Source organism: Bombina bombina, chromosome 2, assembly GCF_027579735.1.
Source record: "Bombina bombina isolate aBomBom1 chromosome 2, aBomBom1.pri, whole genome shotgun sequence".
NCBI classification, from domain to species: domain Eukaryota; kingdom Metazoa; phylum Chordata; class Amphibia; order Anura; family Bombinatoridae; genus Bombina; species Bombina bombina.
This window is the reverse complement of record NC_069500.1, coordinates 510351545-510376914: the sequence shown is the minus strand read 5'-3', so window position 1 is coordinate 510376914 and position 25370 is coordinate 510351545. Positions and strand designations below refer to the sequence as shown.

Here is a 25370-nt window from a genome sequence, read left to right as displayed (position 1 = left end):
TGTTGGGTTAGTGTAAATGAGAATATGAGATTTAGTTTGTGCACGAGTTGTGTGCTTTTTTTCCCCCTACTTTTTTTTTCTCCATTGACTTCAATTGGGCAATAGGTTATTCTAAGTTCAGCTTTTTGTGCGCGTCAGGTCGGGGCGAGAGCGATAAGTTTTCACTTTCACTACATTTGTAATCTAGCCCTATATCATCATAAAGAGATCTATTATTAATAGTAATAACAAAAAGCAGCAACAATTTGCTTCCCTGAAATTAAGGTGGTCCACCAGAACTAAGGGCAGCTTTATAAATCCTACCTAAACAAATGCACTGCTATGGTAAAATAATAACATTGTAGGTACAAAAAGTATATAATGTGGTAGAGATATTTTACATATATTCTGGTTAATTTAAGATGCTATTGATTTTTAAAATATGTATTCTAAGTTTGCATAACTCCCTGTACACTGTGTAATTGTGCAGATATTTAGACTTTCTTTTTTTTTGCAGCTCTGTCTTCTCCTCCTTTTTTGAATTTCGTGCCACCATACTCTGTGTTTATTGTGGGGGAGGAATTCACCATAGTGTGTGAGGCCCCTTCTCCCATCGTTGCCCCTTTGTTTCGATTCTACAAGGATGAGCAAGAGCTGCGAGATCTCTCAACAATGCAATCTGGCAAACTCACAGTGCAGAACATCACCAAAGCGAGCCAGGGAAATTATATCTGCATGTACTGGGCGACAAATAGTCTACGAGCAATCCCATCCACTCAGAGCATAACCAGAGAGCTGAATGTCTTAGGTAAGTTCGCTATACTGGAGCTGACATGGCTGGAATATTTTACTATTTATAGGGGCTTTTAAATAATTGTATATATCCATAATACATTTCAGCAATAAAACTTAACAAAAGTCTGTACATACACTAAGGGCTAAATTTCAAGTGGAGCACAAATCTGCAAACCCTCCTTGCTGATTCTAATTTTGTTTAGGCAAGTACTATATGAAAAACTTGCGCTGGATCTAAAGTTAGATAAAACTACACGTTAAAAACAGGCAATCCCAAAACTTGAAAATACAATTAATGTAAAAAAAAACTAATAAACGTGAGTGCTCACCTTGTCCAGGGGCTTAAAATCTAATACAAATATCAAAAATTTACTGAAAAGGTATATTAATCAATAATTAGCCATACATTTATTTAAGACATACATGAATAAAATGCATACAGTATAAGGTTAATAAATCACTGGTGCATGATATGTTATAAAACTAAAAGAAGAAGGAATTCTTTTAATTTTACTTAAAATATTGGTACCAATATACGCCTAGATTTAGAGTTCTGCGGCCAAAGGGGTACGTTAGCTACGCATGCTTTTTTTCCCCCCGCACCTTTTAAATACCGCTGGTATTTAGAGTTCACAGAAGGGCTGCGTTAGGCTCCATAAAGGGAGCGTACAGGCATATTTACCTCCACTGCAACTCTCAATACCAGCGGTGCTTACGGACGCGCCTAGCTTCAAAAATGTGCTCATGCACGATTACCCCATAGGAAACAATGGGGCTGTTTGAGCTGAAAAAAAACACCTGCAAAAAAGCAGCGTTCAGCTCCTAACGCAGCCCCATTGTTTCCTATGGGGAAACACTCCCTAAGTCTGCACCTAACACCCTAACATGTACCCCGAGTCTAAACACCCCTAACCTTACACTTATTAACCCCATAATCTGCCGCCCCCGCTATCGCTGACCCCTGCATATTATTATTAACCCCTAATCTGCCGCTCCGTACACCGCCGCAACCTACGTTATCCCTATGTACCCCTAATCTGCTGCCCCTAACACCGCCGACCCCTATATTATATTTATTAACCCCTAATCTGCCGCCCCCAACGTCGCCGCCACCTACCTACAATTACTAACCTCTAATCTGCCGACCGGACCTCACCGCTACTACAATAAAGTTATTAACCCCTAATCTGCCTCACTCCCGCCTCAATAACTCTATAATTAATAGTATTAACCCCTAATCTGCCCTCCCTAACATCACCGACACCAAATTTCAAGTATTAACCCTTAATCTGCCGACCGGACCTCACCGCTACTCTAATAAATTTATTAACCCCTAAAGCTAAGTCTAACCCTAACACTAACACCCCCCTAAGTTAAATATAATTTTTATCTAACGAAATAAATTATTTCTTATTAAATAAATTATTCCTATTTAAAGCTAAATACTTACCTGTAAAATAAACCCTAATATAGCTACAATATAAATTATAATTATATTGTAGCTATTTTAGGATTAATATTTATTTTACAGGCAACTTTGTATTTATTTTAACCAGGTACAATAGCTATTAAATAGTTAATAACTATTTAATAGCTACCTAGTTAAAATAATTACAAAATTACCTGTAAAATAAATCCTAACCTAAGTTACAATTAAATCTAACACTACACTATCAATACATTAATTACATACAAATACCTAAAATAAATACAATTAAATAAACTAACTAAAGTACAAAAAATAAAAAAATAACTGTTACAAAAAATAAAAAAATAATTTACAAACATTATAAAAATATTACAACAATTTTAAGCTAATTACACCTACTCTAAGCCCCCTAATAAAATAACAAAGCCCCCCAAAATAAAAAATGCCCTACCCTAATCTAAAATAAATATTGAAAAGCTCTTTTACCTTACCAGCCCTTAAAAGGGCCTTTTGCCCCAAAGAATTCTGCTCTTTTGCCTGTAAAAAAAACATACAATACCCCCCCCCCAACATTACAACCCACCACCCACATACCCCTAATCTAATGCAAACCCCCCTTAAATAAACCTAACACTAAGCCCCTGAAGATCTCCCTACCTTATCTTCACCACGCCGGGTATCACCGATCCATCCAGAAGAGGCTGCAAAGTCTTCATCCAAGCCCAAGCGGGGGCTGAAGAGGTCCATCTTCAGGCTGAAGAGGTTTATCATCGGGCTGAAGAGGTCCATCATCCGGCTGAAGTCTTGATCCAAGCGGGGGCTGAAGAGGTCCATCATCCGGCTGAAGTCTTCTATCAAGCGGCATCTTCAATCTTCTTTCTTCCGGCTCCATCTTCATCCCGCCGACGCAGAACATCCATCCTGGCCGACGACTTCCCGACGAATGACGGTTCCTTTAAGGGACGTCATCCAAGATGGTGTCCCTCGAATTCTGATTGGCTGATAGGATTCTATCAGCCAATCGGAATTAAGGTAGGAAAATTCTGATTGGCTGATTGAATCAGCCAATCAGATTCAAGTTCAATCCGATTGGCTGATCCAATCAGCCAATCAGATTGAGCTCGCATTATGTTGGCTGTTCCGATCAGCCAATAGAATGCAAGCTCAATCTGATTGGCTGATTGGATCAGCCAATCGGATTGAACTTGAATCTGATTGGCTGATTCAATCAGCCAATCAGAATTTTCCTACCTTAATTCCAATTGGCTGATAGAATCCTATCAGCCAATCGGAATTCGAGGGACGCCATCTTGGATGACGTCCCTTAAAGGAACCGTCATTCGTCGGGAAGTCGTCAGCCAGGATGGATGTTCCTCGTCGGCGGGATGAAGATGGAGCCGGAAGAAAGAAGATTGAAGATGCCGCTTGATAGAAGACTTCAGCCAGATGATGGACCTCTTCAGCCCCCGCTTGGATCAAGACTTCAGCCGGATGATGGACCTCTTCAGCCCGATGATGGACCTCTTCAGCCCCATGATGGACCTCTTCAGTTCCCGCTTGGGCTTGGATGAAGACTTCGGAGCCTCTTCTGGATGGATCGGTGATACCTGGCGTGGTGAAGATAAGGTAGGGAGATCTTCAGGGGCTTAGTGTTAGGTTTATTTAAGGGGGGTTTGGGTTAGATTAGGGGTATTTGGGTGGGGTATTGTATGGTTTTTTTACAGGCAAAAGAGCAGAATTCTTTGGGGCATGCCCCGCAAAAGGCCCTTTTAAGGGCTGGTAAGGTAAAAGAGCTTTTCAATTTTTATTTTAGAATAGGGTAGGGCATTTTTTTTATTTTGGGGGGCTTTGTTATTTTATTAGGGGGCTTAGAGTAGGTGTAATTAGCTTAAAATTGTTGTAATATTTTTATAATGTTTGTAAATTATTTTTTTATTTTTTGTAACTTAGTTATTTCTTTATTTTTTGTACTTTAGTTAGTTTATTTAATTGTATTTATTTGTAGGTATTTGTATGTAATTAATTTATTGATAGTGTAGTGTTAGGTTTAATTGTAGATAATTGTAGGTATTTTATTTAATTAATTTATTGATAGTGTAGTGTTAGGTTTAATTGTAACTTAGGTTAGGATTTATTTTACAGGTAATTTTGTAATTATTTTAACTAGGTAGCTATTAAATGGTTATTAACTATTTAATAGCTATTGTACCTGGTTAAAATAAATACAAAGTTGCCTGTAAAATAAATATTAATCCTAAAATAGCTACAATATAATTATAATTTATATTGTAGCTATATTAGTGTTTATTTTACAGGTAAGTATTTAGCTTTAAATAGGAATAATTTATTTAATAAGAGTTAATTTATTTCATTAGATTTAAATTATATTTAAGTTAGGGGGGTGTTAGTGTTAGGGTTAGACTTAGCTTTAGGGGTTAATACATTTATTATAGTAGCGGTGTGGTCCGGTCGGCAGATTAGGGGTTAATTATTGTAGGTAGGTGGAGGCGACATTTGGGGCGGCAGATTAGGGGTTAATAAATATAATATAGGGGTCGGCTGTGTTAGGGGCAGCAGATTAGGGGTACATAGGTATAATGTAGGGGTTAAAAAAATATGCAGGTGTCAGCGATAGCGGGGGCGGCAGATTAGGGGTTAATAAATATTATGTATGTGTCGGCGGTATTAGGGGCAGCAGATTAGGGGTACATAGGGATAACGTAGGTTGCGGCGGTGTACGGAGCGGCAGATTAGGGGTTAATAATAATATGCAGGTGTCAGCGATAGCGGGGGTGGCAGATTAGGGGTTAATAAATATAATATAGGGGTCGGCGGTATTAGGGGCAGCAGATTAGGGGTACATAGGGATAACGTAGGTGGCGGCGGTGTACGGAGCGGCAGATTAGGGGTTAAAAAATTTTAATAGAGTGGCGGCGATGTGGGGGGACCTCGGTTTAGGGGTACATAGGTAGTTTATGGGTGTTAGTGTACTTTAGAGCACAGTAGTTAAGAGCTTTATAAACCGGTGTTAGCCCAGAAAGCTCTTAACTACTGACTTTTTTCTGCGGCTGGAGTTTTGTCATTAGATTTCTAACGCTCACTTCAGCCACGACTCTAAATACCAGCGTTAGAAAGATCCCATTGAAAAGATAGGATACGCAAATGGCGTAGGGGGATCTGCGGTATGGAAAAGTCGCGGCTGCAAAGTGAGCGTTAGACCCTTTCCTGACTGACTCTAAATACCAGCGGGCGGCCAAAACCAGCGTTAGGAGCCTCTAACGCTGGTTTTGACGGCTACCGCCAAACTCTAAATCTAGCCGTTAGGGTTTATTTTACAGGTAAATATTTAGCTTTAAATAGGAATAATTTATTTAATAAGAAATACTTTATTTCGTTAGATAAAAATTATATTTAATTTAGGGGGGTGTTAGTGTTAGGGTTAGACTTAGCTTTAGGGGTTAATAAATTTATTAGAGTAGCGGTGAGGTCCGGTCGGCAGATTAGGGGTTAATACTTGAAGTTAGGTGTCGGTGATGTTAGGGAGGGCAGATTAGGGGTTAATACTATTTATTATAGGGTTATTGAGGCGGGAGTGAGGCGGATAAGGGGTTAATAACTTTATTATAGTAGCGGTGAGGTCCGGTCAGCAGATTAGTGGTTAATAATTGTAGGTAGGTGGCGGCGACGTTGGGGGCGGTAGATTAGGGGTTAATAAATATAATATAGGGGTCGGCGGTGTTAGGGGCAGCAGATTAGGGGTACATAGGGATAACGTAGGTTGCGGCGGTGTGCGGTCGGGAGATTAGGGGTTAAAAAAAATTATTAGAGTGGCGGCGATGTGGGGGGCCTCAGTTTAGGGGTACATAGATAGTTTATGGGTGTTAGTGTACTTTAGAGCACAGTAGTTAAGAGCTTTATGAACCGGCGTTAGTCCAGAAAGCTCTTAACTCCTGGCTTTTCTCTGCGGCTGGAGTCTTGTCGTTAGTTTTCTAACGCTCCCTTCAGCCAAGACTCTAAATACCAGCATTAGAAAGATCCCATTGAAAAGATAGGATACTCAAATGGCGTAGGGGGATCTGCGGTATGGAAAAGTTGCGGCTGCAAAGTGAGCTTTAGACCCTTTCCTGACTGACTCTAAATACCAGCTGTTGCCCAAAACCAGCGTTAGGAGCCCCTAACGCTGGTTTTGACGACTAACGCAGAACTCTAAATCTAGGCGATAGTCTTTTGTGATTAATTAAGTCACCAGAAAGTATCAACCAAACATCAGCTGTTTATAGCATTGAATCAACTGTTTGTGACATTGTATCCATATACGTATCCCTTTAAAACAAACTAAAAGCATGCAATAATCTCTTGTAAGCACTCCAGTGAGAACAAAATACACCAAACTTTGATGTTGTTCGATCTCTGTGTAATTTAACACTTCGTTTCAAAGGTAGAGAAGCAAGTAGGTCTGGTATGGCTTGAGAAAGGCTCATTGGAGCTGAAACGTGTTGCTGCTTTACACTGACTACTTTTCTAAGAGGTGACATCATCCAGCACTGGTGGGCGTGCCTTAAGATGCACGGCTGATCTGGAAGTACCTCACTGGGAGAATCAAGGACAGCACACTACACCGCTCCCCGCGGAGTGAGCAAGGTGATACTAAAAAGAAGGCTAAGAGTTTGGAATTGGGGTAAGCAACCCTATTAAATCGAATTGTAACGACCTTTGAAGTGAAGTGTGACATTACATTGAGATAGAACTACATCAAAGTTTGGTGTATTTTGTTCTCACTGGAGTGCTTACAAGAGATTATTGCATGCCTACAGTTTGTTCTAAAGTGCATACGTATATGGATTCAATGTCACAAACAGCTGATTCAATGCTATAAACAGCTGATTTGTTTGGTTGATACTTTCAGGTGACTTCATTAATCACAAAATACTATATTGGTACCAATATTTTAAGTACAAATAAAGGAATTACTTCTTCTTTTAGTTGTATAACATATCATGCATGATTGATTTATTAACCTTATATGCATTTTATTCCCGTGTGATTCCATTTTTGTGCTCATATAAAATGTTGAAAGTTGTATACTTTAAAGGGACACCAAAATTGTTATTGTTTAAAAAGATAGATAACACCTTTACTACCCATCCCCCAAACTGTGCACAACCAACATTGTTATATCAATATGCTTTATAACCTTTAAACCTCTAAATGTCTGCCTGTTTCTAAGCCACTACAGGCAGCCTCTTATCACATGCTTTTTTATTATCTTTTCACAACAAGAGACTGCTAATCCATGTGAGCCATATAAATAACATTGTGCTCTCTCCCGTTGGTTGTAGATGACACTGCACTAATTGGCTAAAATGCAAGTCAATAGATAATAAATAAATAGCCATGTGAAAAGGGGGCTGTCAGAAGAGGATTAGATACAAGGCAATCACAGAGGTTAAAAGTATATTAATATAACCATGTTGGCTGTGCAAAACGGTGGGATTACCTATATTTTTAAGCAATAACAATTTTGGAGTTGACTGTCCCTTTAAGTGCTAGAATAGTGTGCATTAACATCTACATGGCTGATAGCACTAGTATGTTTATTCCCTTGGATATAGCTTGAGTGCTAAGCTCATGAAGTGCAAAAACAATTTGCTTAAGTATTAAAGTTATTCATTTAGCTCTGAGCTATACTATTTTAATGAAACCTAAGCATAAAAGCCTTCATATAAACACATACACCTTTGATTCCTTCCTGGACTAGCCCCATCAGATTCCATATCCCTCTAATTCTGCATTTTTATTATTACAACTTTGTTCCCTAAATATTAAAGGGACAGTAAAGTCAAAATTAAACTTTCAAGATTCAGGGCAGACAAATTTGCTTTGTTCTCTTGGTATTCTTTGTTATAAGCTAAACCTAGGTAGGCTCATAAACTGATTTTTAAGCAGTTGAAGGCTGCCTCTTATCTCAGTGGATTTTGACAGTTTTTCACAGTTCTATTTCATGTGTGTCATATAGATACCATTGTGCTAACTTTTGTGGAGTTATTATGAGTCAGCCCTGATTGGCTAAAATGCAAGTCTGTGATAAAAAACTGTGATAAGGGGACAGTCTGCAGAGGATTAGATACAAATAAATCAGATATTTAAAAAGTTTATTAGTATAACAGTGTTGGTTATGTAAAACTGGGGAATGGGTAATAAAGGGTCTTGTCCCTTTAAGACTAACTATAACTTAAACCCTTTCTTTCCACAGCATTTTCATGTATTTTGTTATGCAAACTTGCAAGTGATAATCATTTACTTCATTCCTCAAAATGCACTACATTTTTAAGCAGTATTTTGGATCGAACACATCCGCAAAATTTAACTGGCTACTTGTAATGAGAGCTCTGCTCAATCCATAATACCTTGCTGTTTGTGCAAGGCTGAGTGAAAGATGATGCACACTGTGCTATCAATTGCTCTCTAGTTGCCAAATAAATAATGAAAGTCTTTTGGAAAGCTGTGGTTCTTCTTATTATTATTAGTATTATTATGCAAAGTTCAATCTTGAGTTTAAAGGGACAAGGACCCAAATTTTTTCTTTTGTGATTCAGATAAAGCATGCAATTTTTTTTTTTATAAATATATATATTTTTATTAAATTCCAAAAGAGTTATACATTTTGATTTCAACATATGATTTCACTTGAAAAAACAAAAAAAAGAAAGAGTAAACAAACAAATGTAAACAAAATATCAATACGCATTCAGCAAAATATTATGCATAGTATACTAATGAGCAAGTAAACAGTTTAAATCCATAGGCCTAGATTTGGAGTTTGGCGGTAGCCGTGAAAACCAGCGTTAGAGGCTCCTAACGCTGGTTTTAGGCTACCGCCGGTATTTGGAGTCAGTCAAAAAAGGGTCTAACGCTCACTTTTCAGCCGCGACTTTTCCATACCGCAGATCCCCTTACGTCAATTGCGTATCCTATCTTTTCAATGGGATCTTCCTAACTCCGGTATTTAGAGTCGTGTCTGAAGTGAGCGTTAGAAATCTAACGACAAAACTCCAGCCGCAGAAAAAAGTCAGTAGTTAAGAGCTTTCTGGGCTAACGCCGGTTCATAAAGCTCTTAACTACTGTACTCTAAAGTACACTAACACCCATAAACTACCTATGTACCCCTAAACCGAGCCCCCCCCACATCGCCGACACTCGATTACATTTTTTTAACTCCTAATCTGCCGACCGCCACCTACGTTATACTTATGTACCCCTAATCTGCTGCCCCTAACACCGCCGACCCCTATATTATATTTATTAACCCCTAACCTGCCCCCCACAACGTCGCCGCCAGCTACCTACAATAATTAACCCCTAATCTGCCAACCGCCACCTACGTTATACTTATGTACCCCTAATCTGCTGCCCCTAACACCCCCGACCCCTATATTATATTTATTAACCCCTAACCTGCCCCCCACAACGTCGCCGCCAGATGCCTACACTTATTAACCCCTAATCTGCCGAGCGGACCGCACCGCTATTATAATAAGGTTATTAACCCCTAATCCGCCTCACTAACCCTATAATAAATAGTATTAACCCCTAATCTGCCCTCCCTAACATCGCCGACACCTAACTTCAAACATTAACCCCTAATCTGCTGACCGGAGCTCACCGCTATTCTAATAAATGTATTAACCCCTAAAGCTAAGTCCAACCCTAACACTAACACCCCCCTAAGTTAAATATAATTTAAATCTAACGAAATAAATTAACTCTTATTAAATAAATTATTCCTATTTAAAGCTAAATACTTACCTGTAAAATAAATCATAATATAGCTACAATATAAATTATAATTATATTATAGCTATTTTAGGATTAATATTTATTTTACAGGTAACTTTGTATTTATTTTAACCAGGTACAATAGCTATTAAATAGTTAAGAACTATTTAATAGCTAAAATAGTTAAAATAATTACAAAATTACCTGTAAAATAAATCCTAACCTAAGTTACAATTAAACCTAACACTACACTATCAATAAATTAATTAAATAAAATACCTACAATTACCTACAATTAAACCTAACACTACACTATCAATACATTAATTAAATACAATATCTACAAATAAATACAATGAAATAAACTAACTAAAGTACAAAAAATAAAAAAAGAACTGTTACACCTAACACTCTAATTTATTTTGTTAGATTTAAATTATATTTAATTTAGGGGGGTGTTAGTGTTAGGGTTAGACTTAGCTTTAGGGGTTAATACATTTATTAGAATAGTGGTGAGCTCCAGTTGGCAGATTAGGGGTTAATAAGTGTAGGCAGGTGGAGGCGACGTTGTGGGGGGCAGATAAGGGGTTAATAAATATAATATAGGGGTCGGCGATTAGGGGTACATAGGGATAATGTAAGTAGCGGCGGTTTACGGAGCGGCAGATTAGGGGTTAATAATAATATGCAGGGGTCAGCGATAGCGGGGGCGGCAGATTAGGGGTTAATAAGGCCGCTTAAAAAGTTGAAGTTGCGTTAAATATGCTCTACGCTCCTTTTTTGGAGCCTGACGCAGCCATTCTGTGGACTCTCAATACCAGAGTTATTTTAAAGGTGCGGCCAGAAAAAAGCCAGCGTTAGCTACGCGGGTCGTTACCGACAAAACTCCAAATCTAGCCGATAGTAATCTCGTTATGTGAGTTCAACTGGCGTTCCATAATCTTTGTAATTTCCTTTTGGAATGTTTTTTGTTTTTTTTAATTTTCTTAAAACATAAAAGAAAAATAAAGAGAGGGAAAAAAAGGGGGGGGGGGTCCCAAAGGGAGGGAGGAGATAGAGAGAAATCGTAAAAAAAAAAAAAAAAAAAGCTGGAAGTGTATAGAAAACAATGAGACAAACCGAATTATTACAATAAACCGAGTAGCACTAGTTCTGTATTTCTAAATGGATAAATTAAGTATTCAATTTCATTCGGAGGAAGGGATTTAGTAAGGACTGACCACTTTCTGAAAAATAGGGTAACTTCATATTCGTCATTTAGATTAGTGTCTATCTGTTCAAGAATACATTGTTTTTTAGACAATTTTTAACCTCTTGGATACTGGGGGTTGCCCTGCTTTTCCATTTTTTAAGGATTAAGTATCTTACTGCCAATATAACTAAATTAACAATTTTGGTATTTGCAGACCGATCCTCTGAGTCCTTCCAAAGATATACAATATGTAGTGGTGTGAAAATCAGAGGGGAGCTTCCCAGTGTCTTGAGCCAATATTGTATTTTCAGCCAAAACTGTTGAATATTTGGGCATTCCCATAACATGTGTATAAGGTTGGCCGAATGAACATCTAGGACAACAATTAAAATCGGAGTTCCTGCACCAAGAGCCTTTCTCGGGAGTAAAAAAGGTCATAATTAATAATTTTATATGTGATTCTCTCCAAGTAGAAGAGAGGGTAATTTGTGAGACCTCAGATATTGAGGATTGAATTAAACTAGTATCCCCGGAATTTTGCGATAAGGCCGCCGCCCAGTTGGTAGAAATTTTTTCCAAGTTAAGGTCACCTTTTAAAGAACTTAGATCTCAATAACTAGGAGAGATTGACATAAAACCGTTTTTAACTAAGAGTAACCATTTTTCTATGGTCCCCAATGTCCAGTCCCAACCAAAATTATTTACTAAACTCAAGGCAAAATGCCTTGCTTGTAAATAAGTGAAAAACTCCTAATGGGAGAGGTTGAACTCCTCTCTTAAAGAACCAAAAGTTTTTATACATTTCCTGTCGAAATCTAGTAGTTGACAAATTTTACTTAAACCCAAAACCTTCCATCTATGAAAGAGGGATGATTGAAGTCCGGCTTTGAATTAAGGATTACCTGTTAATGGCATGAATTTAGACACACAGTGTTCGAAGTTAAGAAGTTTACAGACTCTCCACCAGGCCTGAAGTGGATTAAGCATAGTCTTAATTTTTTTCACCTCTCTGGGTAGAAAACTAAACGTACAGTGAATAATTGCTAAAGGGGCATATGGATAAATTAAATTTTTCTCAAGTTCATTATCAGTAACGTAATCTTTCTCAGAGATCCAATCCATGATCAGGCAAACCAAAAAGGCATAATTATATATATTGATGTCTGGCAAGGCTAGCCCCACATATTTTCTAGGGAGGGATAATATGGATAGAGAGATTCTGGGCTTTTTGTTTTGTCAGATAAATTTTCTTAGGACAGTGTTAAATATTAGGACATCTTTTCCTTTGAGAATCAAAGGAGTATTTCGTAGAACATATAATAATGTAGGAAGGCAAACCATTTTATAAAGGGCTATGCGACCAGACAGGGATAGAGGGAGGTTTTGCGAGTTTTTCAAATCCTCCTTGATTTTATTCAATACTGGAAGGATGTTAAGATTATACCACGTATCTGGGTTAGAGGAAATCATGATGCCCAGATATCTAAAGGAACCAACCACTACTCTAAATGGTATATTCACAAGGGAATCCTTAGATTGTTTAATCCAGATAAGTTCGGATTTTGAAGTATTAACCCTGTAGCCAGAAAAAGAACCAAATTGATCAATAATTGACACTAGTTTAGGGATATTAGTAGAGGTGTTAGAAATATATATTAAGATGTCATCGGCATATAGTGCTATTTTCATTTCTTTTTTACCGATCTTGATGCCGTTAAGATGTTGTCTAACATAGATAGCCAAAGGTTCAATAGAAATATTAAAGAGGAGGGGAGAGGGAGGGCACCCCTGACGAGTTCCTCTTCTGAGAAAGATATCTGAGGAGATCAGACCGTTAACTAACATCCTAGTAGAGGCTGTTTTGTATATATTATTGACAAATTTAAGAAAGTTACCAAAAAAGCCAAATTGTTGGAGAGAATGTAGCAGATGATCAAAATGAGCTGAGTCAAAGGCTTTCTCAGCATCTATCGAAATAATTGCAGAATCAGGGATGTCCCCCTCCTCTCCCTTCTCCATTCCCTCCCTGGTTTTAAAGTAGTCTATGGTAAGGAAGAGTTCCCTTATCTTAGCTGAAGATTTTCATTTGAGTATAAAACCTGCCTGATCCTTATGAATAATATTGGGGAGAAGTAGTTGGAGCCTTGAAGCTAAAATAGAGGACATTATTTTATAATCCACATTTAACAATGCTATAGGCCTATAAAATTCTTTTTTATCAGGCTCCTTCCCTTGTTTAAGAATTAGGGTAGTGTATGATGCAGGAAAACTAGATGGGGGTGTTACCCTTTATGCAAATATCATTGTATAGTGAAGATAAGTATGGCAATATTGCTGAGGAGAGCATTTTATAAAATTCATTTGGAAGGCCATCAGGGCCCGAGGTTTTGTTCAAAGAGAGATCTTGAATTACTCTAGTTACCTCAATCTCAGATATACTAAGATTAAGAGTTTCAACTAAGTCCAAAGATAGGGTATGAAAAGCAATTTTATACCAAAAAGTTTCTCGCTCATAAGAGTTTGAGGTTTTCAGGGAATACAGGTCCTGGTAATATTCTGAAAAAGTCTGTATAAATTCTTCTGATGATGTTATGGTTTTACCTTCTATCTGTAACAAGTCAATAATTGGTGAACTTTTATCTCTTTTTACTAACCTTGCCAAGAGTTTTCCTGTTTTGCTTCCATGTCTATACAGTTTGGCTTGAAATTTCAGATCTTTCTGAGAGGTCTTATATATAAAAAAAGGAATCCCTCTCCTTTAGTGCTTGCGTGTATCATGCCCAATTTCCATAGGAGTTATATGAGTTAGAGATAGATTTCAAAATTTCCTTTTCCCTGAATTTAAGTTTCTTTGTCCTGCTTATAGTATAGGCTAGAATCTCCCCCCTAAGTACTGCCTTTGCAGTTTCCCAAAAAACAATAGGGCGATTAATATATTCTTGATTAAAAGAAGTATATTCTTGAAATTTAGTATTGAGCCAGTTTTTAAACTTAAGCTCTGATGCTAAGTAAGTTGGGAAGTAAAATCTAGAGTATCTTGGAGTAGGATTACTAGAGTAAAACTCTAGAGAAATCGGGGCATGGTCTGAAATACAAATAGGGAGGATTCCAGCAATCAGTCTTAATTTGCATAACCTTTCGTCTAAAAGAAATAAGTCGATCCTTGATAGTGACTTATGCACCTTAGAAAGGCAAGTAAAGTCCCTAGAATCTGGATTCTGCGTCCTCCATATATCTCTAACCCCAAGGCTCTGAAAAAGTTTAAGGAACATTTTAGATTCTAAATTGTCTCTTTTTTTTTTAAATAATTTTTTATTGAGGTAAAAGTCATAATATAACACCACTGTGAGACATCAAAATACAGTATGCATGAATACAGATGAAAAGGAAGAAAAACACAATATGCACATTATTAAACACATATAGTCATTTCTGTTTCATCACAGAGGAATCAAACCAAATGAAAAATAAGCTTAACCTCACTTTTTCAATTTTAGGACAATATAGAATATAAATTTTTTGGACACCATAAAATAGAACATAAAAGCGCTGATGCATAAAAGAGGACAAATGCACAAACTAAATTATTGGGAAATATACAGGTATTAATATCCATCAACAAACTAAACATTCCATACGTCAGTATACAAAATATCTGAAGGAAATATTAGTTTGAACTCTGAACATGCATAAAACTTATTCCATGAGACACCAACAGTCAGAGAAAACTTCATAAACATCTAATAAAAGTGCTGTGGAAAAGGAAGATTAAAATTTAAGGGGTATTTGCAGTATTTTACGAGATAAACTGCGCAAAACACTCTGGACACGCTCACTTGTGCCAGAGTGTATCTTATGGGGAAAAAGAGAAAGGGAGGGAGGGGCAAAATATAATATATTGTGTATAACTAAATGAATTAACACCAACTAATATATCCAATATGTGAATGCAATCTTTCTACTTATTTACAATGTTAGGTCTAAATATTATAGTTAGTGGGTTGACTGTAAACTTGGGAACATGAAATTAGTGTTATTTAATATTTAGTAATATAGGTATCATCAACAATTTTACTGTGAAGGAAACCGCTAAGAAGTGTTCAAATGTAATCCAGTCGGCCCCGGGGGGGGGGGGGGGGGAAGGAGAAGGGAGGGGAGGAGGGGAAACGGAGGTCATAATGAAAACTGAACAAGAGCATTTCTTTCTACAAATGTTTAAGTAAACAGTGGCATTGGTAGTCATGTCTAACCCAATGATTGTAATAAGTGAGCTTCATCCTATAGTTGCAGTCTCTATAACACACCTCCACTATACCAAAAGCTGTGATAGAGGTATATTTATGATAAGCTGTCTCTGTTAATGGGATAGCCCCTGTCAAAGATATACATAGCTAGCAGTATGAGATAATAGCATTAATAATCATAAAGAACACCAAGCAGCTATACTAATAACAGTGCAACCTGTCATTCAGGCATGGGCCCTATACCCGGCAACAGGTGCACTTTGTAGTCAGATAAGCATCTGCTGATATTGGTTTGGGCACTACGGATGGAACATACAACTGGAGGTATAGTTTATGAAGGTACTCTAGAGGGACAACTTAATGAGGAAAAGGTTACGAGCACAAGAAAGCTCCCGCATGGTGCAATACACTGTTGATGTAACTGAAGTTATAGCTATACAGTAGTGGGATCTAAACCCCTTGATCTAGAGTAATAAATATTGTAGAGCAGATTTACTCAGGGTTTCCATGAAACTTAAGGGACATTTTGCTATGTATTTAAGAGAGCTTCTTCTAAAATTTGTTGTCCACATATGAAAAGCTAACTATAAATACAGTAAACTGCTATATGCCTCATCCACCCTTAACTATTTAGCCTGCAGGTGCACTTAAAGCTCAAAACTTAGTATAAATAATACAAACAGTGACAGTCATCAGTCCCCTTCTGGTAGCATTAGTTTTTAGTCAGTAGAAGGTAGTAAAGAAAGATCTACAGAAAAATATATAGCTACCTGATTGTGATCTGCCTGTATATAAATAAATAATCTGCAGAGGGTAGCTCAATATATATATAACTAGGGATCTTGAAACAGTCTCAGATGATATGTCAGTTAAGCCAAACTTACACGAATCTATGCTATGGTCAGAGTAAAATCGAATCTCTACTCCCCTCCAGTGGCAGAAAATGGTAACTACATCGTCTATCAAAAAGATATGTTTAAGTCTAAATTTCGAAGTGTGGAGTGCTAAAATATAAATGACTTAAATGCTTAATATCCCTGAAGCTAGGAAGGGTAGATTAACTACATTTCTATCTCAGGCAGCCTCCATCAAAGGCAGTAGCACTTGACTAGACAAGGAACACATAAACACAGGCATTTCTATTACTGTAAAACAGGTATCCAAGGCAATAATTGGTTAAAAAACGTTACTTGCTTTTTATGAACAGGCAAACATAAACTTTATGGAGAGTCATCTTGTGAGTTGAAGGTATAGCTAAGGAACTTTAGGGACAGTCTGACTTAAGCAAACAGCAACTTGCCCTTTCAAGCGGTATAGTTAAAACGTATTGTGTTAGTAGTATGCAGATTCCAGCTATATAGCTCTTGCATAGGATCACTTAGCTGCCGGAACCAAGATAAAAAGATACATCACAAAAGAATATTATCTTGTAAATAAGCAAAGAGCACATAAACATAGGCAGTCTTATTAATGTAGAACTAGCATTCTGGGCTGTAAGCATTTAAACTCTACCGCCAGCCATAAGTCCCAGTAGAAAGCACAGCCTTTGACTATCCGGTGCCTGTCTTCCAGAGTGGCATCAGGAGCGCAGGGTATAAGTACACAGCTAATACTTGAAAGGTCTTACACCAGATTGCAGAGAACAAATGGAGCGGCATGTGCTGAGAGGGGATATGCGCCGCTGCTGTCTTCCATCCTAATAAAAGCCAGCTGTAGGAAGAGCTTTAAAGTTCTCTGAAATGTGTTAAAGTAGAAGAGTCCAGTGGGGTAGAGGCAGTCCATATTTAATTGGTGTCAATGAAGCTTTATAGAAACGCATGGGGTGAGGTTTACAGTGAATGAGATGAAAGTAGTGTACCAGAGTCCATGCCATAAACGTATCGTGAGGGGTCTGCTCAAGATACACAACGAGTTACCAGCTCAGCCTACTCCCAATCGCACTGTTCGGGCTGTAGGATCCACAAGCGTCTGCAAAGCCTTTGTAGGAGGTGTGTTAAGATTGAGCGCTCCAGCACTTGTTCCAGGTTGCAGTACAGCAAGTACTGTCGGGGCGACAACAAACCACCAAAGATCGCTACCTGTGTATAAACTGTCCCTCACTAGGTCCGACAAATACAAGTCCTTCCCTGTATTACAATCTGCTTCATCATAGCGCCACGTGTAGTGCCCAGGCTGTAGGGTTAAAGATGGTGACTGCTGCAGATCTGTAACATCTTCCTCCTGTAGCTCATCCTCGCTGACGGTCGGGGTAGTCAGATCAGAAGCGCTAGCCATAAGAGGCTTAAATGCCTCAGTCACAGCATCCAAAAGAGCATTATTGTGGCTGTCTAGCAAGTCTATTAGCTGAGTTAGGAGAAGCGCAGCCATGTTTTTCTGTGTTCAGGGTCACGTTAGAAGGCAGAGAAAAGGAGATGCAAAATTCACGGTGTTGAGCGCTGCAAAGTTCCCCCAACAGCATTCAAAAGATAACAGCCAAATTATGCCTCCACGATATAGGTAGAAGTAGAGAGAATATGCTGGATAAGCTTGTAAAATTATTGTATAAAGCAGGAGCTCATGGTATATGCGACCAGCTCCCCTGGCAGTTGGCTCCGCCCCCCTAAATTGTCTCTTTTGATTCTAAGAGCGGAGTTCTTGTGTCTTAATCTGTCTAGAGGGTATTGAGGTGCCATATTAAAATCCCCTCCAAGTATGAGGAAACGCTCTACATAAGTCATTATATTAGCTTGGAGTGTTTCCCAATAGGGAAAACTGAAGACATTGGGGGCATAAATGTTACAAAGTGTGTATAGTGTCTTAGCTATGTTTATTTTTACCATTAGGAACCTCTCTTCTGGATCTGCATTAGTATGAAGGACTTGGTATTTTAACTTTTTCCCTAATAGAATCGCTACCCCTCCCTTTCTTAGAATACTAGGAGAGGCAAGAACTTCATTGACCCAGGAGCACTTAAGTTTGAGAACTTCTTCCGCTTTTAAATGTGTTTCCTATAAAAAGGCAATGTCTGTATTTATTTTTCTTAGATGCGCTATTTTTGTTTTGCGTTTAATTGGTGATACCCCCAATATTCCAAGAGGTTAACTTAAAACCATTTGTCATATCTATAATCTTAAAAGTAAGGAAAATAAGTCAGAAGAAAAAGTAAAAAAAGAAGGAAAAAGAATCCCCTTTATGGTCCAAAACTTGTGGGCCTGCCAAGACCCTCGTAACAGCCCTTACTACAGTTGTCATCTCCTAAACCCAGTTTATTTATTGAATACTTAAATAGATACTTATTTTGAGCCCTATCTTGTTCCGGAGGGAACTGTTGGGTAATAAATCTTTCTGCATCTCTGGCGGAGTCAAAAAAATGCGTATTATTACCAATTATTATTTTCAACCTTGCTGGATATATGAGAGTAGCTCGGTGGCCCTGCTTTATTAGCTTGGTGCATATTGGGGCCAGGTCCCTCCTTTTAGCAGAGGTTTCTGCTGAAAAATCCTGGAAGAGCATAATTTTAGCTCCCCCAAGAAATATAGGCTGCTTTTTCTTAAAATATTGTAATAATAAGAGTTTATCCTGATAGTTAAGAGCTTTAGCAATAATTGGTCTAGGTCTAGAGTTCTTTTTCTCTGGGATTTGCCATCCTAATCTGTGGACTCTCTCTAACACTATCCGCTGGTGAGTTTGAGGGATTTGTAATAGTTGTGGCAATGTTACCGTTAGTAATTTATCAAGATCTTCATATTGTTTTTCTTCGGGTATCCCTATCACTCTAAAGTTTTTAGCACGGTTCTCAAGGTCTTATAGTTTTGACTGAGCTTTTGTTAGTTTAGAATTTATAGTGTCTAACTTAGAATTATGACCTATCATATTATCTTCCAGGTCAGAAATTCTTTGTTCTGCTTCTGTTAGTCTGTTTGAGAACTGGCGGAATTCAGTTGTTAGTGCATGTATATCTTGTTTGATTTTGTTTTTGAGAATATCAAGTTTTGGTGTCAGGGCTTTGGGAGATACTAGTGACTAGGGCTTGCAAGTCTATTGATTGATTTATCTGTGAAATGTTAGTGCTAGTGGAATGAGTGTCTATTGTGGTTTCTGGTGTGGCCTTATTTTTTTTTTCTCTTTGCCTCCCTGCCATAGTAGAGGGGGGAGTTTTAGTGTGAGTAGTAAAACATTTATCCATGTGCCAGTGAATGTGCAATAAAGGTGTGGGGTACTTATGCTCCCAAAAGAAAAAAAAAAAAACGGGAAGTGAATCGTGGGGGGCGAAACGGGGAAGGACGTAAATAAGTGAAGAAATGTGTAAATTAGCTATTTTGTGAAGTGAATTCTATATTAAAGCTAGCGATTCTTATTCAATTTGAGACATACCAAGTTACTTTATATTTAAATTTATTTTAGTATCTACCAAAACTAAGATGGATTAAATGCCCTGCTTATTTAAGTACCAGTAACATTTTTTTTTTCTTTTCTTTCCCTCCTTTTTTTCCCCTGTCCTTTTCTTTCCTTTCTCTTTCTGCCCTCCTCCCTCCTTCTCCTTCTCTTTCTCTCCCCTTCCTTTTCTGAAAAATCCCAGGAAGAATGATGCTTAATATTTATCCCCCCCCTTTCCTTTCTTTTTCCCCTTTCTTTACCCCTTCCTTCTCTGATTGCAAGATTATACCCCTGGGCCTCGACCCGCAGAAGCCGGCGACGCCAAAATTTGCGCGGGTTTGGTATCCTATATACGGCGTAACCTAGAAGTTACGCTCGTATATTTCTGCCTTCGCCCGTAGTTTTTTGGGCCATAGGCAGGTATACCAAACTCCCGCAGTTTGGTATCCAATATACAGCGTAAGGACTTACGTGGCGAAAATGGAGAAATCTTACTCCATTTTCACCTCGCCACAAAATGCAGCCGTAGTAAGCCTTACGCTGTTTATTGGAGCCCCGTAACTCCCTAAACTAGCTGCTAAATAAAACCTAACACCTAACGCATGCGCAATGTCTATCTACCTGTCAACTGGGAACTGCTAAATAAAACCTAACACCTAACGCATGCGCAATGTCTATCTACCTGTCAACCGCGATCCCCCGCCGCAATCCCTAATAAAGTATTTAACCCCTAAACTGCCGCTCCCGGACCCCGCCGCCACCTACATTAAAAGTATAACCCCCTAATGTGATCCCCCTACACCGTCGCCAGCTACATTACATACCCCCTAATGTGAGCTCCTACCCGCCGCTAGCTATATTAAACTACCCCCTAATGTGAGCCCCTTACACTGCCGCCATCTACATTACCTACCCCCTAATGTGAGACCCTTACCCCGCCACCATCTATATTACCTACCCCCTAATGTGAGCCCCTTACACCGCCGCCATCTACATTACCTACCCCCTAATGTGAGCCCCTTACACCGCCGCCATCTATATTACCTACATCCTAATGTGAGCCCCTTACACCGCTGCCATCTATATTACCTACCCCCTAATGTGAGCTCCTACCCCGCCGCCAGCTATATTAAAATTATTAACCCCTAATTTAATCCCCCTACACCGCCGCCAGCTATATTAAATTAATTACCCCTAATTTAATCCCCCTACCCCGCCGCTAGCTATATTAAATACATTAACCCCTAATCTAATCCCCCTAAAGTAATCACCTCTATTACCAGCCCTTAAAAGGGCCTTTTGCGTTAAATTGCCCCAAAGTAACAGCTCTATTGCCAGCCCTTAAAAGGGCTTTTTGCGGGGCATGCCCCAAAGAAATCAGCTCTTTTACCAGCCCTTAAAAGGGCTTTTTGCAGGGCATTGTCACACAGAAATCAGCTCTTTTGCATCTAATCTAAATCCCCCTACACCGCCGCCACCTATAATAAATGTATTACCCCCTAATCTTAACCCCTACACCGCCGCCACCTATATTAAATGTATTAACCCCTAATCTAATCCCCCTAAACCGCCACCACCTATATTAAATGTATTAACCCTTAATCTAATCCCCCTACACCGCTGCCACCTATATTAAATAGATTAACCCCTAATCTAATCCCCTACACCGCCGCCAGCTATATTAACTATATTAACCCTAATTATATTAGGGTTAATATAGTTAATATAGTTATTATATTATATATATTAACTATATTAACACTAATTATATTAGGGTTAATATAGTTAATATCGTTATTATATTATATATATATTAAGTATAATAACCCTATCTAACTCTAATATCCCTAACTAAATTCTTATTAAAATAAATCTAATTAATATTAATATTATTAATTAAAATATTCCTATTTAAATCTAAATACTTACCTATGAAATAAACCCTAAGATAGCTACAATATAATTAATAATTACATTGTAGCTATTTTAGGGTTTATATTTATTTTAAAGGTAACTTGGTATTTATTTTAACTAGGTACAATAGCTATTAAATAGTTAATAACTATAGCTAACTAGTTAAAATAATTACCAATTTACCTGTAAAATAAATCCTAACCTAAGTTACAAATACACCTACACTATCAATAAATTAAATAAACTACAAATATCTACACTAAACTAAATTTCAAAAACAAACACTAAATTACAAAAAATAATAAAGATTACAAGAATTTTAAGCTAATTACACCTATTCTAAGCCCCCTAATAAAATAACAAAGCCCCCCAAAATAAAAAAAAATTCCTACCCTAATCTAAATTACAAAAGTTAACAGCTCTATTACCAGCCCTTAAAAGGGCCTATTGTGGGGCATGCCCCAAAGAATTCAGCTCTTTTGCCTGTAAAAAAAAAAAACACCCCCCCATTACAACCCACCACCCACATACCCCTATTCTTACCCACCCAATCCCCCCTTAAAAAAACCTAAGTCTAACCCCCAAGTGCTCCTTACCTAAAAAAAATCTTTTTTTATTTTTTGTAATTTAGTGTTTGTTTTTTGTAATTTAGTTTAGTGTATTTAATTGTAGTTTAGTTTAGATATTTTTAGTTTATTTAATTTATTGATAGTGTAGGTGTATTGGTAACTTAGGTTAGGATTTATTTTACAGGTAAATTGGTAATTATTTTGACTAGGTAGCTATTAAATAGTTATTAACTATTTAATAGCTATTGTACCTAGTTAAAATAAATACCAAGTTACCTGTAAATTAAATATAAACCCTAAAATAGCTACAATGTAATTATTAATTATATTGTAGTTATCTTAGGGTTTATTTTATAGGTAAGTATTTAGATTTAAATAGGAATATTAATTAGATTTATTTTAATAAGAATTTAGTTAGGGATGTTAGAGTTAGAGTTAGATAGGGTTATTATACTTAATATATTAACTATATTAACCCTAATATAATTAGGGTTAATATAGTTAATATATATAATATAATAACTATATTAACTATATTAACCCTAATATAATTAGGGTTAATATAGTTAATATAGCTGGCGGCGGTGTAGGGGGATTAAATTAGGGGTTAATCTATTTAATATAGGTGGCGGCGGTGTAGGGGGATTAGATTAGGGTTTAATACATTTAATATAGGTGGTGGCGGTGTAGGGGGATTAGATTAGGGGTCAATACATTTAATATAGGTGGTGGCAGTGTAGGGGGATTAGATTAGGGGGTAATACATTTATTATAGGTGGCGGCGGTGTAGGGGGATTTATATTAGATGCAAAAGAGCTGATTTCTTTGTGACAATGCCCCGCAAAAAGCCCTTTTAAGGGCTGGTAAAAGAGCTGATTTCTTTGGGGCATGCCCCGCAAAACTCCCTTTTAAGGGCTGGCAATAGAACTGTTACTTTGAGGCAATGTCACGCAAAAGGCCCTTTTAAGGGCTGGTAATAAAGGTGATTACTTTAGGGGGATTAGATTAGGGGTTAATGTATTTAATATAGCTGGCGGCGGAGTAGGGGGATTAAATTAGGTGTTAATAATTTTAATATAGCTGGCGGCGGGGTAGGAGCTCACATTAGGTTGTAGGTAATATAGATGGTGGCGGTGTAAGGGGCTCACATTAGGGTGTAGGTAATATAGATGGCGGCGGTGTAAGGGGCTCACATTAGGGTGTAGGTAATATAGATGGCGGCGGTGTAAGGGGCTCACATTAGGGTGTAGGTAATATAGATGGCGGCGGTGTAAGCGGCTCACATTAGGGGGTAGGTAATATAGATGGCGGCGGTGTAAGGGGCTCACATTAGGAGGTAGGTATTATGGAGCAAGTGTTTGCCTGACCTTACACCTGAACTCCTCCCACCGGATCTCAGGGCATGTCAAAGCATGCAATTTTAAGCAACTTTCTAATTAACTCATATTAACAATTTGTCTTGGTTCTCTTGCTATCTTTATTTGAAAAAGACGGCATCTAAGTTTTTTTTTTGTTTTGTTTTTTTTTGGTTCAGACTCTGACCAGCACTTTATCCACCAATCCACCAATCAATGGAGAGCAATTTATCCACCAATCAGCAAGGACAACCAAGGTTGTTCATCAAAAATGGGCCGGCATCTAAACTTACATTCTTGAATTTCAAATAAAGATACCAAGAAAATAAAGAAAATTTGATAATAGGAGTAAAATTGAAAGTTGCTTAAAATGTCATGCTCTATCTGAATCACAAAATAAAAAATTTGAGTTCAGTGTCCCTTTAATGTCCCTGCAATACCATACATTTTAAATTTAACTGTACATGAGGTTATTGGCTTTGCATTATTATAATTAATTATTTTTGTTCTATAAGGTTATAATAAGCTTTTTTATCTTGTATCCATCTCAGTCTGTTAGAAAAAAAATATTTTTGACTAGGTTTTGAAACCTCTGGGGTAGATTGAACAAGCAGTGGATGCTGCGTTCTACGCCCGAAGTTTCCGGCTCATCAGAAACGTAAGTTAAGAAGTAAGACTGCTGCTCCTTAACTAGTCGTCCATCATTTAAGTGGCAAACTGCAATTTACTGATCCGATACGATCAGGATGATTGATACTTCCTGTTAGCAGCCGATTGGCCTCGAATGTGCAGGGGGCGGCATTGCACAAGCCTTTCACATGAAATGATTTATGATTCAGATAGAGCTCAATTCAATTCCATTATCTAAATGTGCATACTCTTTTTATATGCACACTTTCTGAGGCACCAACTCCTTCTGCGCATGTACAAGAATTTATAGAATATACGTATATACATTTTATGATTGGCTGATGATTGTCACATGATACATTGCAAAGCAAAATGGAACTAACCTTGACATTTATGAGAAAAAAAAAAAGTCATTTCTAAAAGTATTTTTTAAAAACCTGTCAAAAAACAACAAAAAACTGTTGGTCCTCAGTGAAAACTTCCCGTCACCCATCTGGCAGCTGGGTCACACCGCACAGATGAGGTTAAACACATAACACTTAGATTAGAAGAAAAACCTTATATGTTCAAAAAAAAAAACTACAAATGTGTAGTAGCAAAAGCAGGGAGTATGTTTAATATAAAAGCATAAGCAATAAAAATATTGCGTTATAAACACAATATACCAATGACACAAATAAAAACAGTGCATCAAATATACATAAGAAAAATAAAAAATAACTCTATGTTTAAAGTTCATGCAGGGTCTGAGTTCATCAGAGGATTCCAAGTAGGAAAGGGTAAATCCAATGATCATCGAAAGTGAAACAGGGATGATCCGATTTTGTCTCTTTTTCTTTCCAAGTCCTTTCCGTTTTGTCTTTGATTCCTATGGTAACTTTTGTAACTGACCCCTTCTGCATACAAAGTACTACTGCCTGATATCACATAAATATATTTAGGTCTAGTAGCGCCACAAATATATTTCCTAATGTTTTTTGAACATCTGAACTTAGCTTTTTAAAGGAGGAGTTCCCTTTCTGTTGGCATTATATAGGTATCTTATTAGCGCTGTTAACCATCCTCACTTGTTGTTTAAACACATAACACTGCAGGGTAGCTAGCATTATAACTACATTCGCTGATGATGT

At 37.7% G+C, this 25370-nt stretch overlaps 1 protein-coding gene across 1 annotated transcript in view; it reads left to right on the top strand.

Moving 5' to 3' along the window:
• TARM1 (T cell-interacting, activating receptor on myeloid cells 1) overlaps window positions 1-25370 on the top strand; it is a 109451-nt gene that overhangs the window by 49079 nt on the left and 35002 nt on the right. Inside the window, exon 4 of the mRNA XM_053702275.1 lies at window positions 497-787. Coding sequence (XP_053558250.1) covers window positions 497-787 — 291 coding nt within the window. The remainder of the gene's footprint in view (window positions 1-496; window positions 788-25370) is intronic.